General features: G+C 44.0%; 1 protein-coding gene across 1 annotated transcript in view; it reads right to left on the bottom strand.

Annotated features, from left to right (window-relative positions):
• Positions 1 to 15,066, bottom strand: part of UTP6 (UTP6 small subunit processome component) — a 428,027-nt gene that overhangs the window by 331,217 nt on the left and 81,744 nt on the right. Inside the window, exons 5-7 of the mRNA XM_078654392.1 lie at positions 12,341 to 12,388; positions 11,840 to 11,903; positions 10,468 to 10,586 (exon numbers count right to left, since the gene is read on the bottom strand). Coding sequence (XP_078510518.1) covers positions 10,468 to 10,586; positions 11,840 to 11,903; positions 12,341 to 12,388 — 231 coding nt within the window. The remainder of the gene's footprint in view (positions 1 to 10,467; positions 10,587 to 11,839; positions 11,904 to 12,340; positions 12,389 to 15,066) is intronic.

Genomic DNA, 15,066 nt, shown 5'->3' with positions numbered 1-15,066 from the left:
GTACTGCGGTAATAATCTGGAATCTGACCTATGAGCTGTATTAACATATGTGTTACTGTGCATTTATTAGTAGTTACTGTAAATAATGTGCTACTGGGCAACATTTACTTTTACTACCATGGCATAAACCTATTTATATGTAAATATAGTTATTTCTATTACGCCTGCCCTCAGCTCACATGGTCCTAATTTCATTTTCTTATGCAGTCACTTTTTTCCTCTAGTGTTGTTTGGCAAGCTTTTTATTTGTAGGTGGATATTGCAGCTTTACTTTGCTATTTCTCTGAAAATTCTCCAGTTTAAATGTTTTCTCCACTTTATTGATGACACCTTGAAAGGCACCAGTGTCTTGCATGAAATCGGCAATGTTTTCTTTTCAAAACTGTCTAGAGTGATACGATGACCCAAAAAACAATGGACTGAAATGCGACCAAATAACTACCTCCAGGCCTCTCGTCCCTCCCTCTTTGCTTCCCTCTCCCTCGGCTTAATTTGAGCCGGTGATTGAAGCACCCGGGATAATGTGCTGAAAGGATAAGGCGAGACCGATTGCATTGCAATTGCTTGTTTTTTACTGTCACAGTTCCAAAGGAACACCAAGCATAAGGAATATGCTACTTACCAGTATGCATCTGTTCTTGGCATAGAGGGCTGCAGAGTGGTACATTTATGAATAGATCGCCATCTGGTGTTGGGCTCGGATGATTGCACTTGTTTTTCTTCTGTAGAAGTCTTTGTCGTCATAGATGACTCCTCCTCTTGGTGTTAGTGCGCATGGGCATCGGCTCCATCCTTAGATTGTTTTGCCATAGTAGGGTTAGATGGAGTAGTGTATTATAATACATAAAGATATGCCCATGTAAGTGTATCTAAATAAGATAATGTTGGGACAGACACAGGTTTCCGGGGAGGCAGGGAGGGCATGTACCACTCTGCAGCCCTCTATGCCAAGAACAGATGCATACTGGTAAGTAGCATATTCCGTTCGAGGCATATGGGCTGCAGATGGTACATTTATGAATAGATTGTACAGCAGTTATCTCCCTAGCGGTGGTCACCAGTGTCTGTCGCAACTGTTTGAAATAGAGTTTTTAATACAGCTTGGCCCACTCTGGCTTGTTGTGTAGCCTGTACATCAACACAGTAGTGCTTTGTGAATGTATGTGGTGTAGACCAAGTTGCTGCTCTACATATGTCATCTAGGGGAATGTTCCCTAAGAATGCCATAGATGCTCCTAGTTTTCGTGTAGAATGAGCTCTAGGAGGAACAGTTAATGTTCTTTTTGCTTTAATGTAACATATTTGTATACATCTTACAATCCATCTAGCGATGCCTGCTTTAGAGATAGGATTGCCCTTATGTGTCGGGGAAAATGCTACAAATAGTTGTTTAGTTTTCCTGAAGTTTTGTGTTTTTTCTATGTAGTACAAAATGGCTCTTTTGACATCTAGTGTATGTAGAGCCCTTTCTGCCACCGTCTGTGGCTTTGGAAAGAAGACTGGCAGTTCCACTGGCTGATTGATGTGAAATGCCGAAATTACTTTAGGTAAGAACTTTGGGTTTGTTCTAAGAACCACTTTATTCTGGTGTAACTGTAGGAATGGTTCTTGTATTGTCAATGCCTGTAATTCACTTACTCTCCTAAGTGAGGTAATGGCTATAAGGAAAGCCACCTTCCATGTAAGGAATTGTATTTCACACCTATGCATAGGTTCGAAAGGTGGCCCCATTAGTCTGGTGAGTACTACGTTGAGGTTCCAGACTGGGGAAGGTGGTAATCTTGGTGGAATGACTCTTTTAAGGCCTTCCATAAATGCTTTTATCGCTGGTACTCTGAACAGTGATATGTGCTGCCTGTTTTGTAGGTACGCTGCTATAGCTGCTAGATGTACTCTGATAGATGTGTACGCTAGATTACATTGCTGTAAGTGTAATAAGTAGCAAATAATCTCCCTTGTTGATACGTCCAGAGGGTTGATATTGTTGTTAGTACAGTGTATAGCAAACCTCTTCCACTTAGCTGCATAGCACGCTCTGGTGGTAGGACGTCTTGCTTGTTTAATTATTTCCATGCAATTTGGGGGTAGATCGAAGTACCCAAATTCTAGGATTTCAGGAGCCAGATCGCTAGGTTCAATTGTGTGGGATCTGGGTGCATTATTTCTCCATGGTTCTGTGTAAGGTGCATGGGTAGAATTCGTAGCTTTTGATGTGGCACTTGTGAGAGTTGCAGGAGCGTGGTGAACCACGGTTGTCGTGCCCACGTGGGTGCCACTAGTATCATGGTCATTGAGTGTTGTTGCAGCTTTCTGACCACTAATGGGATTAGTGGGAGAGGGGGAAAAGCGTATGCAAATTTGTTGGACCAATTTATCCATAACGCATTGCCCTGCGACAGGTGGTGTGGGTACCTGGACGCGAAGCTTTGGCATTTTGCGTTCTGATGAGTGGCAAAGAGGTCTATCTCTGGTTGTCCCCATCTTTGGAAGAATGGCTGCAGTATTTGTTGGTGCAGTTCCCATTCGTGTATTTGTTCCGACTGTCTGCTTAAGATGTCTGCTATCTGGTTTTGGACTCCTGGTAGGTGTTCGGCTAACAGGTAGATGTTTTGAGGAATGGCCCATCTCCAAATTTCCTGTGCTAGTCTGGATAGTTGGAGAGAGTGTGTTCCCCCCTGTTTTTGAATATAATACATTGCTGTCATGTTGTCTGTTCTGATCAGGACTGCTTTGTTGATAACATGCATTTGGAAGGCTTTTAATGCTAGAAACACTGCAAGTAGTTCTAGATGATTGATGTGCAGTCTTCTTTCCTGCACACTCCACCTTCCTTGTACTGTGTATTTCTCCATATGTGCTCCCCATCCTGTGAGCGATGCGTCCGCTGTTATTGTCACCTGTGGAATTGGTTCTAGGAACGACCGCCCCTTGGCAATGTTTGTTGTGTTCCACCACTTCAGAGAGCGGTGTGTGCGGTCGTCTACCAACACCAGATCTGTAATCTGCCCTTGAGCCTGATTCCACTGTGTCGCCAAACATTCTTGTAGCGGGCGCATTTGTAGTTTGGCATATGGTATTAGCAGTATGCAGGATGACATCATCCCTAATAGCTGCATGAACACTCTTGCTGGTAGTAAGTGTTGTGGCTGGAATCTTTGAATGATTGTTACCATTGTTTGGATCCTGACTGGGTTGTGGTATACTTTGGCTTTTTCTGTGTCTATAGTAGCCCCCAGATATTGTTGAACCTTGCTTGGTTGTAGGTGTGACTTTGTGTAGTTCACCGTGAACCCTAGCTGGTGTAGTAGCTGAATTGTCTTTTGTGTGTTTTGAAGACATTCCTCTTGTGACTTGGCCTTTATTAGCCAGTCGTCCAAGTACGGGAAGACATGTATTTGTTGTCTTCTTAGGTGAGCTGCCACCACTGCCAGGCATTTTGTGAACACCCTTGGTGCCGTTGTGACACCAAACCGAAGGACTTTGAACTGATAATGTTGTCCTTCTACCACAAACCTGAGGTATTTCCTGTGGGCTTTGTGAATCGGGATATGAAAGTAAGCGTCGTTTAGATCCAGTGTAGAAAGAAAGTCCCCTTTCTTCAGTAAAGGAAGTACCTGTTGGAGCGTGACCATGTGGAAATGTTCCGAATTTATGTATGCGTTGAGAGGTCTTAGGTCCAGTATCGGCCTTAGAGACCCATCCTTTTTGGGAATTAGGAAGTATAGGGAGTATACTCCTGTTCCTTGTTGGTGCTGTGGAACCTTCTCTATGGCATGCTTTCCTAGTAGGGATAGTACTTCCTGCTTTAATAGTGTCAGGTGATCTTGTTTCATTGGACGCTGTTTGGGGGGATGTTTGGTGGGGTAGATGTGAGTTCCAGGCAATAACCATGTTGGATAATTTGTCTCACCCACCTGTCTGATGTGATGTTTTCCCAGACAGGTAGGAACTGTGATAGGCGTCCCCCGACCGGTGTTATATGGTCTGGGGGGAGCTGTATGAAGTCACTGCTTTGGGGTTGGAGAGTTGCGGTTGTTGTTGTTTCCGCGACCTCTACCCTTGTTGTTGTTACCTCTGTAGCCACCTCTAGAATTACCTCTGGGTGATGTAGGTGTAAAAGAGGTTTGTTGCTGGCTTGTACCTGTATTTTTGGATCCTCCTCTATAGGTGGACCTACGAAAGGAACCTCTTTGTGTTGGCTGTTGCAATGCTCCCATTGATTTAGCCGTTTCGGTATCTTTTTTCATCTTTTCTAAGGCCTCATCTGTCCCTGTGCCGAAAAGTGTTTTCCCATCAAAGGGTTGGTTCAGTAACGATGTTTGTACCTCTTGTTTGAACCCTGATACCCTGAGCCATGCATGTCTCCTTAACATGATGCTTGTGTTTGTAGATCTTGCTGCAGTGTCTGCCGCGTCTAGGGCGCACTTTATTGAAGTGTTAGTAATTAACTTCCCTTCTTGTATGAGTTGATCTGCCCTCTTTTGATGTTCTTTAGGGAGATGTGTGATGAGTTTTTCTAACTCATCATAATGCGCTCTGTCATATCTTGCAAGTAGTGCTTGCGTATTAGCTATGCGCCAGCTGTTTGCCGCTTGAGATGCTACTCTCTTGCCAGAGGCATCTATTAGCTTAGACTCTTTGTCAGGAGGTGGAGCTTCTCCCGTAGATAAAGAGTTTGCTCTCTTACGAGCGTTTGTGACCACTAGTGAGTCTAGAGGAATTTGTCCTTTAATGTATATTGGGTCTTTTGGAGCTGCCCTATATTTTTTATCGATTCTTGGGTTCAGTACCCTAGCCCTCACTGGGTCTTTGAATATCTCTGATGTATGACTGAGAAGGCCCTTAAGCATTGGTAGTGTTCCTGATGTCCTTTGTGCAGTAGGTAGTGTTTCTAATAAGAAATCCTCTATTTGAGGTTCTGCGTGTAGTTCTACCTTGTGATATGTTGCTGCTCTATTAATGAGTTGCGCAAACCCAGTATTATCATCAGGAGGTGAGGGTTTTGAAGGATACAATTCAGGGTCGTTATCGTTATCTGACCCTACATTGTACTCTTCCCATGGGTCTGCCTCCTCTGGGATTGTGTCTTCATCATCCCCAGGATGTTCCCCCTCCCCTGTGTCGCTCTCTACATCTGTTGTAGGTGTAGATGGTCGTGTGGGAGGAATATTTGTTCTATTGTGAGGAAGAGGAGAAGATGGTGTGTGTCTAGGTTTTGGAGAATGGGGAGGAGTTGTATTTGTCCCCATTGTTCTCTTCTTCGGATGAGTTTTGTCGTCCGAATGTTCATTCTTCCTCTTTTTAGGTAGTTCTGTGACTACCTTGCCAGTTTTTGGATCAATAAACAGAGTCTTTTGTTTAGGATCGGTCTTGTATTCCTGTGTTGGTACCGCAGTTTTCGGGTCCGAAAGGTGTTTTTTCTTCTGACTGTCCATTTGTATTTTCGGCACCGAGATTTTATTCGGATCCGATGTCTTCGGTATCGAAGATGTCCCCGGTGTCGAGGGTGTTTTCGACGTCGAAACATGTTTCGGTGTCGACATGGACTGCTTCGACTTCGAGCTTTCCTTGACTTGGAGCTTCGGTGTCGATGTGGTCCGTTTATCGGAGCCGCCATGATGGGAGACCGAGTGTTTCGGTTTCGGTTTCGTTGCCGGGCTCGAAGGCGGGGCGTCGGAAACTTTTTTCGGTTGTCTGACCGGGCTCGAAGGCGGGGTTGACACCGTGCGGGGTCTGTTTTTTGGTAAAGGGACGTCGTCACTCACGTTTTGTTGGACGTCGATTTCCTCGACGTCGGACTCGTCCGCTTCAGACCCCGCCTCGTCGGCCTCTTCTTCCTCCTCTTCTGGGTGCTGGTCCTCAAACAGCTCCGGGATTGCCTGTGACTGCATTCTCGATACCTCGTGTCTTCGGGCTCGACGGTTTCTAATCGTCGATTTTGAAGAGAACGCTGCACAGGCCTCACAGTCCCTGGATTCATGTTCAGGGGACAAGCAGAGGTTGCACACCTCGTGTAGGTCCTTGTGTGGGAACTTAGCACCACACGTTGGACATTTTTTAAATGGAGTCCTTTCCATGGACCCCGGGCTGGACTACGTCGATTTTCTCGTAGTCGTCGTCCTTCGAAACGCGTCGGTATGGAAGTGAAGTCGCGTTCGATAACAATACCGTCGAATTGGAAAGGGTTACGCGCCGAATATAGCCTTCTTTATCGAAGTCGGTCCGGAGCGCTTCGATCCTCATCCGAACCCGATGGCGGAAAAAAACAATCTAAGGATGGAGCCGATGCCCATGCGCACTAACACCAAGAGGAGGAGTCATCTATGACGACAAAGAAGAAAAACAAGTGCAATCATCCGAGCCCAACACCAGATGGCGATCTATTCATAAATGTACCATCTGCAGCCCATATGCCTCGAACTCCATGTTTCATTCTGCAATTGCAAATAGGAATTTGGAGCAAGGTACAGCTTGTGGTGATGGGGAGAAGTCTGTGTGAATTATGTAAAATCAGACCCTTACATATTTCAGTTATATATGACTACTGTTCTTCTCTCGAATATGCTGCATACACAAATGTGAAACTTAATTTGTTCATTGTTGCTTCCACTTATGTGCTCAGGAATTAGGGTCGTGCTATTACTCTCCCATATACCACCAACTTCTCTATTGAAAGATTATTCCCTCACAACAGCTCCCACTAGAATTGGCCCATCACAGCCCAGCAAAAACAATAGTTCCAAGCAATCAGACTTCAAGTCTGTGAGTGCCTTCACCCAAAGCAGCAACGGACAATTACAACAAAAGTAGGAGGAAATAGACCAGCACATGCAAATATTATCCATACGAGCCAGCCTCAGAAGGTCCTGTACTCGGACAATTATGCAACCACTTCCTCAAAGGGTCCAGGAGTATAAAGCTGTCAGCAGGGCTCATGCTCATTGCTTTGTGCTTAAACAATTCACAGGTTAGGCTGTAATCTTTTCGTGGTCTCCCCAATTGCAACCCACACATCTCTTTATAAAATCATTGACTAGATTGCTATGAAGTTAAAGGTGTATAGAACCCACGTTGTGATAATGGCCTGAGGCACATACCAACTTCTACTTCATCTGACAAAGAAGGCATGACATAGTATTTAGGAAGTCATGGTCTAACATAGCTTATGTATGCCTCTTGACTGCCTAGTCCCTATTAATAATGTATACTTGTGTTAAAGACTACGCCCAGCTTTTTTTTTTTTAAACCTTTATTATCACGGCACATAAATACAAGCATGGGCCTACAACCATCCCTGGCCGGTCGCTAGGCAGTTCGTAAGGTCAGCAGAGCAATATAAAAAGAAACAGCGGGCCATAAGCCAGGGTCAGGTAAGTATCCAGGATACGACTCGTACTTAAGCGCACAGCGAGAGAAGCAGGCATTAAGAAGGTTAATTTTACAATAAAGAAAGTAAAACAGAAGAAATAGCAGCAGAAGTGCCATACGGTCACACATGATCCCACAATAGCGACATACAACAGAAAACCGCAATGAGTGCGAACACACTGACGGACACGGGGGCAAGGCATACGAGTCAGGATAAATGTAAACAACACATACATGTCATGTCGAATCAGCACCCCAGCTCTTAAAAACAAAACAGATTGTGGGAAACATGAAGACGACGACACCTAGAAAAAGAAAAAGCACAGGGCCATAGAGACAAAGAAAGAACAAATAAACAACCCTCTACCCCCTACCCCCCACTCTGCACCCCTGCAGAAGGCTATGGCCTACCCCCCCCCCAGCAGCGTGCCTATCGCCTTAAAGAAGAGACCCGAAATATAGAAGAAAAAGGAAGGAAAAGTTATGGAGAAGGGCCCTCGAACAGACCACCCGGCCCCCCCTCACCTGTCACGCACAACATACATCAGAAGCAAAGTCAGAACAGCCACAATAAGCAAGAATCATAAATTCAATCGGTAACATCCCCGTGGAGTGTCCTTCCAAAACACCGTCTGCCAACAATGTGTTCCATCATATCCTAAACGATGTCATCCCTGGCCTTCTCTATCAATTGTACCCACAGACGGCCATTTATCAATCGACAAACAGTACAGTGTGGTGGGTCCAACCGAACCGGGCGGTCCGGGAGGCGCCAATACTCCATGGGACTGAAGCCCCCAAATCCCAGCCAAGTACTCATGGCGGAACTCCGTCTGTGCCAGTACCGACACCGGAAACATCCCCGAGGCAGAACACAGTCTCAGCAGCCAGGATGAGAAAGTCACACAATCCGACAATAGTTGAGACGCCGCCGGGGCAACCCAAACTATGGATCGATGTTGTGTCTTCCGCCGCCGTATGGATAAGGGCCCCGACAAGTCACTCCCAAACACAAAAGAGCAATCGAAAGCGGATTCACGGACCGGGTCTATCGGCGTCTCCACAAACGTAGGTGCAGCTGGAACGTTCATCACTGACGCAAAGGCGGGCACATCGGCGCATCCTGGTGATTCATCCCCACCCATGTGGGGCGGTGGGACAACAATGGCGGCCATCCTCCTACCCAGATCCAGGGCGTCCCGGATCAGGGTTTCATGCAGAGTTGTTAACGCAGCCAAAACATCTCTGGACGTGGGCTCTCTCTCGTGTCTCCAGACCCCAGGACTCTCTCGCATAGCGGCTTCTCTGCCCGGGTGAGGTGTGCGTACGAGGGCGCTCTCCGCCATCCTAGCTGTTCCGGCCTCGTCCTTCTCCACCTCACCTCGGGACCGGGTCTCACATCAGGGAGGAACAGGATTCACAGCGGGAATCTCACAAGCCGAGGCAGGCTCCGCCGCGGAAAGTCACCGAAAGGCTAAAAACTCCGCCACACCCCGGGGGCCGCCCGCTAACTCCGGGCAAAATCGGTAAAGGGCCCGGATACAGCACCGGAATGGGGGGCTAAGAATCATGCACCTCCCCCGACCCAGCCGCATCACACTCCCCGCATGGTTCTCCACCAGTTGGGCTGGGTCGGCACTGTCGCCAGCGGCAATCAGGCTTCAGTTCCCTCCGGCCGAGTCCTCACCATCACCAGAGGCCGCTGTTGTTGCATTCGCGGCCGGCCACTCTCCGCACTCGAGACCCCGGTCCCAGCTCCGCGAAGGCCTCAAAACAGTCGGGGACAATCCAACGGGTCTGCAGCAAGCAGAAGCCTCAGGAGCAAGCGGTAAGTGAGATTGATCCTTCGCCTACAGGTAGATGCCGTTGCAGCTCAGGATAAGTGCCAGGATGTATGTGTGGGGTGAGGAGGCTCACGGAGCCGAGCGGTTACGCAGCCATCTCGATCGCCATCTTGACTCCTCCTCCGCTTTTTTAGTTTTTAAGGTAGGAGAGCAAGGCACATATGTCACCATGCTACTAGATGGCCAGACTCCCATACTCATGAGGAACCAGGCACCACAAATGAGAGTCACAGTGGACTCAATTCAGAATGGTACCATGCCAGCTGGGTGATTAGCTGTTGGGAAGCTCGGTCAGAATGGTAGGGTGTTCCGAACTAGCTTCTCAACAGCTAATCGCCCACCTGGGATGCTAGCATTCTGAAGTGAGCCCAAGATGACACTTGGCTCTTCAGAAACACCATTAACGAACACAGAAGACCCTGAAAAAGAATAGGAAAAAAGCCCTGCAGCTAAACTTTGCTGCAACTTCTACACACATCCAGTATCTGCTTCCCAGTCTTCCAGGCAATTCCTGGTTTCCGATCACATATATAGTTTTTGCTCCAATATCTTCCCAGGAGGACACGATTCCCACTTTCTTTAAGTTATGATCCCTCCTGCTTCCAGTAATTGCCAGCAGTTCCCACCTGTCTCCATTCTTCGACTGTCATTTGCATCCTCATCTTAAACTTTCTCTTCCTTCCATAAATGTTTTCTCATTTCCGATCTCCATTTAAAAGTCACTGTCCACTCTACTCCTGGCTTTTATTTGTTTCCAAGTACCACTCCGGACATGGGCAACACAGCACAGACATGCAACATAGTTGAGTATCAAAGTGTTTATAACCGCAATCTTAGCATGTGCGCCATACACATGCAACTTAATTAGGAATGTACATCATTCGATCTAAAAGTCTGATTCATTGGGCTGTTTTTATGTATGCAACTTTTAGTCATAAAGCATATAACTTTGCGTTGGTGCAGACAATACAAATATTTTAAAAACCTCTCACTGGCTCAAACAGGGTGTAAACTTTAATTGCTATGTATTTCCCTCAATACCATTTGTTTAACTGTACCAAAATTATAAACTCAAAACAACAAAGACAGAGATTGACAGATCCCGTACTAAGACCTAAAAATCACTTCTTGTTTCAGCCAAGACAGATATACTTCCCTCAACTGTAGTTTGTACTATGCCAATAACAAAGAATTATAATACGGATTCCACATGAATTAAAGAAATTTCCGATTCAAGGGCTGAACATTGACTCACTTCCTGAAACAACTTGGGAGCCTCTGGATGGAAACGGAGAGCACGTAGAAACAAGTGTCTAGCACTCTCTGATGACAGGCGATCCTCCATCTCCCACTTTGCCGCCATGATCCAGAGCGCTGCAAAAGGAGAAATATGAATTTATTTACATGGATGGAGGTGCAGGTAAATTAAACCACACAGAGGTGCAACGATCTATAGACAGCTTGGAAGGTTACCCCGGCATGTTTGGGATTTATTTTCTTTCTCTAGCATGTGAAGTCAATTATTTAAGTAATTGACTGTGATTTACTCTGTCCTAGGTTTAGATTTTCAACACTATCTGTATGATGCTATTAACGTTAGCCCAACAGTACACTTACAACAGAACACATCACAAGCACACAACACAGTTTAGATATGCCTTAAATGGCTGTGAAATGTCCCTGTCAGCACTTAAGAATAAAAACACTTCCACAATACATTTCAGAGAGCACTCTGTACCAAAAACCAACACAGGACAAAGATGCCATATAGCTGGGTGTCAAAGTAGACTACAGTTTGGATGTACTTACATTTTTCAAGACTTCACATTACTATTAAATAATGCACATCACAATAAGTAAATTAAGTATTTGTAAAAATCATAATATGTGCCACCTAAAAATGTAAGCACAGTGAAGTAGACAGAAAGACGCATGCTAAGATCTAGAACTCTGTACCCCGAATAAAGACATAATAGACAAAAATCTTCGGACCTTCAAATTTAACAGAAATACCAGGCTCCCCAAAAAGGCTTTTTTTAACAGAACAATTCTGTTTTGAAAAAGGTAAAAAGAACTCAAATTGACAAGATGGCAGCGAAAATCATGAACGTGTGTACAAATCCCTGGTTTCAGCAAGAAAAGATTTAGCCGATAATATTACGATCAGGACAGTGCATGCAGAAGCAAGATTAAATGTTCTAACCCACTTAAAACCTGCTTGATAATGGTGTTTTCTATAGGGATGTCATTATTTTATGACTTGTCTTATTCTGGAGCAGTAGTCTTCAAACTAGGGGGCCTCAAGTGATCCTAGGGGGTGAGCTAGGCTTGGGCCAAAAGATGCCTTATGCTGTTTAAAAAGTTTGAAGGCCATAGTTCTAGTGTTTACATGAAAATGATACTGCTGAACTCTTGTTGCGAGCACTCACTAAGGACAAAACGAATTCACGAGGATTGTTAACTTAGAGCTGGCTGTTATTTTCTTGTTTTTCATTTTAGTGAAGTGAAAACACACAGCTATGCCACTCCACCATCTACTAATCTAGGCAAGTGGTAAAATACGATAAACTCACAAAAAATCCCAGCAAAACTGAAGACATAATGACCACCAACAGCTTTTACATTACCTGGCTTGTCTGGATGAATTGCCAACATTGAAGAGAATATTTTGCTCAGCTGTGTTTTGCAGTTCTGCAAGGGAAAATGTGATCTTTAAAGCTATTCCATTTTTGTCAAAGTAGTTTATTTATTTGTATTATAGTTAAGTGGGAATTTACAAAACTCACAACACAAACAAAGCTCTGCACTACTAACAATGCAAACACAGGGACAATTTTATGCCACATGAAAAGGATTAGTAAACCCGTATTATAGATCACACTCACAACTAGCAAAAACCACTTTTATTCTAGGCATACATACCACATAACATACAACAGGCAACTGAGTCAATATAGCATCTTCCTGACAAAGTAATTGTCTATTACTAGATTCAACGATGCACGGTCATACACCAAATGCATCACAACAGCTGCTACGCATATGTACTAAACTCTAAAATTAGTTTCACTCCTGCTCATGAATAGAAACCAAAAAAAGAAAAGAAAAAAGACATATTGCATACTTACCCACTTTTTGCAAAAGGCCACATGAGACAGCCATAACTGAAGGTCGTTCTGTGGGCAGAAGAAAAAACTGTTTGGCTTGGAATTTGTAAAGTTTGCCCCTATCTGGAAAGGTGACATTATCAGTGAAGGACTCGGCACCGAAACTTCAATAACAGTTAATTAGAGAACAAATGATGAAATGGGTAACCGTTTTTCAATATCAGAGCTACAAATGTTCTCCTTTCGAATTGGCACGATTGTAAGTGAGTGGTAGTCATTGGAAACGTACATGCAGAACACAAGCTCGGTCTGGAGCATTTAAGCAATCTGTACATCTTAAACAGGCTACATATTCAATCAATGTGATATTCAAAACGATATTATTGTGAATAGACACACACATTGACTGAACTTATGGAAAAGGCATACATATCAAGTTAAACCTGTGCACATCAAAATCTCTCCATATTCTCCAGGACCCTAATTTCAGATGAGGTGTTAAGCTGATACTTTCTCTGCATCACAACAACTGATCCTGCAACCTACGTCATGGGCTAATACCATGGCCGTTCCAAGAATTCTGGCCGTATTCCTTCTCCTAGCCACTCTGACTCTTAGACAGTGGAGTGCATGACAAGCTAGTGTCTGCCTGTGTCTTCCCTCTTCAACCCATACAGCTGCTGGAGCTATCTTGACTGGGCTAAGTATTGTTCTCACTGTAGCCCACATTCCTTTGTTTTTTATACCTGCTGGTTCCTTTACTTACCCTTGGTGCTTGGCATACCTTGGATCCTACATGCTTGCAAAGGAAGGGGCTAAAGCTGCTTGCAGTTGCTCTTTTAGTTGAGAGGATAGGGTACTACGTTTGTAAAGGATGAGAAGATAAGACACAAGCATCTTCAATGAGGCATAGAGAGGGTTACAGGGCCAGGGTACCACATTTATAAAATTGACGTTCATCTACAACTCACTTTTCACATAAAGATAAAGGGCAGTGACACCTGATGGTGAGAAGCATCAACTATTGAGCTTCTTATTTCTTGTGAAATTCCTGCCCAATCTAACATGTTTCTTCTTCTCTTGCAGCCAATGCAGGAGAAGCCATAGATGACATGCGTATTTAAGACAGAAGACAGGTGAATGCAGTACATAGCAATACTTGCAAGCTCTTATCCAGCACGATTATCTGGCACGCTAATCACCATTGATCCTGTTGTGCCTAGTTTCTTAAGGATTCTTGGGTTTTTTTACATTTCTTTTTGATATCTTGCCTTTTTCCTATGCAGGTGCTGCCTTATTTTGTCATCGGGAAAGCTGCTGCTGCTGTCATTTTTTTTATTTTTTATATTACAAACCATAGGAGAAACCTGGGTGTGTATATATAGTATCCAGCAACAATGTCTCAATGGGTGGCAAAATAAGGGCACAATTTAAGAGTAAATCAATTAAGTAAGAAACAAAAACATGTAGTCCAAATGTTTTTGTAAAATGAGATTAATTTATCAACAAAGGCATAGAAATATGCTTCACAGATTATAATGCAGCATCAGCCATGCTTTTGGGGAATTGTGTATTAAGTGCAAGGTGAACAAATTGTGCTTGTGATAAAATATTTAAATGGCTCTAGAAACACATGAGAGTAAATGTAAAGCAGCGGATTGGAAATAATTTGGAAGTTCTTATGCATGAATTATTTTAATACACTATTGTTTATACGAGATAATGTCATAATTAAAGATCCAACGTTTGCTGGTACATATCAACGGCGTTCTGACCTTCATGACTAGAGGTCATCATTAGCTATTTCAAAGGCTTTTTAGAAGAATGCATTATGATGTTATGACCATAAAAACAACTTCTTTCCAATCAGCTTTTTTCAGTTAATTTCTTGGGGCCTTTTGATGTTATACTAAATTAATCTGCTATGAAACCAACTTGGAATTGGGCTGTGCACAGCGGGAGTTGGCTACAGGGCTTGCATATGATCTTCTGGGGCGCCAGCCATCCTCTACATCTCGCCTTTAGAGCCCTACCACTAGGTCATGCATCAAACCTTCCCTGGAAGGTGACTCCTGCTGTACACGATCTGCTGCCATGTGGGGTTGGACAGCAAGGACTTTGACAAACCTTCTGCTGAGGGCTCAACAACTCCCAGAAAGATTTTTCCAAAACAAATATGCATCTGCTGGAGATCCTTTTTATAGTTTTAGTACTGCCCCAGTGCTGCCAATACATTGTCAGTTAAATCCAACATTGTTTATTGTACAGGATTAAGAACACATCTCCAAACAAATCCATTTAGCTATGCTTACTTCATTTAAGCATCAACCTGATTTCGCTATTTAAACAGACTTGGGTCATAACAAGCAAATACTGGTTAATACAAAATTCACAAAATTACAGAGGTTCTATCAGAACATGCACTAAGCCTTTCTCTTTTGATCAAATATGACATGGTTGACATTTGATGGGTTAGACACCCTGACACTCTGGATGGCACTTATCACTTGACAGCATACAACTACTGTCTAGGACTGACTAACCACCAAATATGGGAGTCCTTAGGCTGCATACATTGAACATATGTCCAGAAAACTGTCAGATTATTCTCACGTTTGACTGGATATTTTTGCCTAGTGCGAATAAAGAGATTTTTCTTGGAGTCTCAGAGACACCATTTTAAGGGCTCAGGTCTGATCTGCAATCTTTTGAAGAAATTATACAGATCATCAATGGCTTGATAACTG

This window comes from Lissotriton helveticus, chromosome 7, assembly GCF_964261635.1.
Source record: "Lissotriton helveticus chromosome 7, aLisHel1.1, whole genome shotgun sequence".
Taxonomy (NCBI): Eukaryota; Metazoa; Chordata; class Amphibia; order Caudata; family Salamandridae; genus Lissotriton; species Lissotriton helveticus.
The sequence above is the reverse complement of the archived record's forward strand: the minus strand, read 5'-3'. Positions and strand labels throughout refer to the sequence as shown.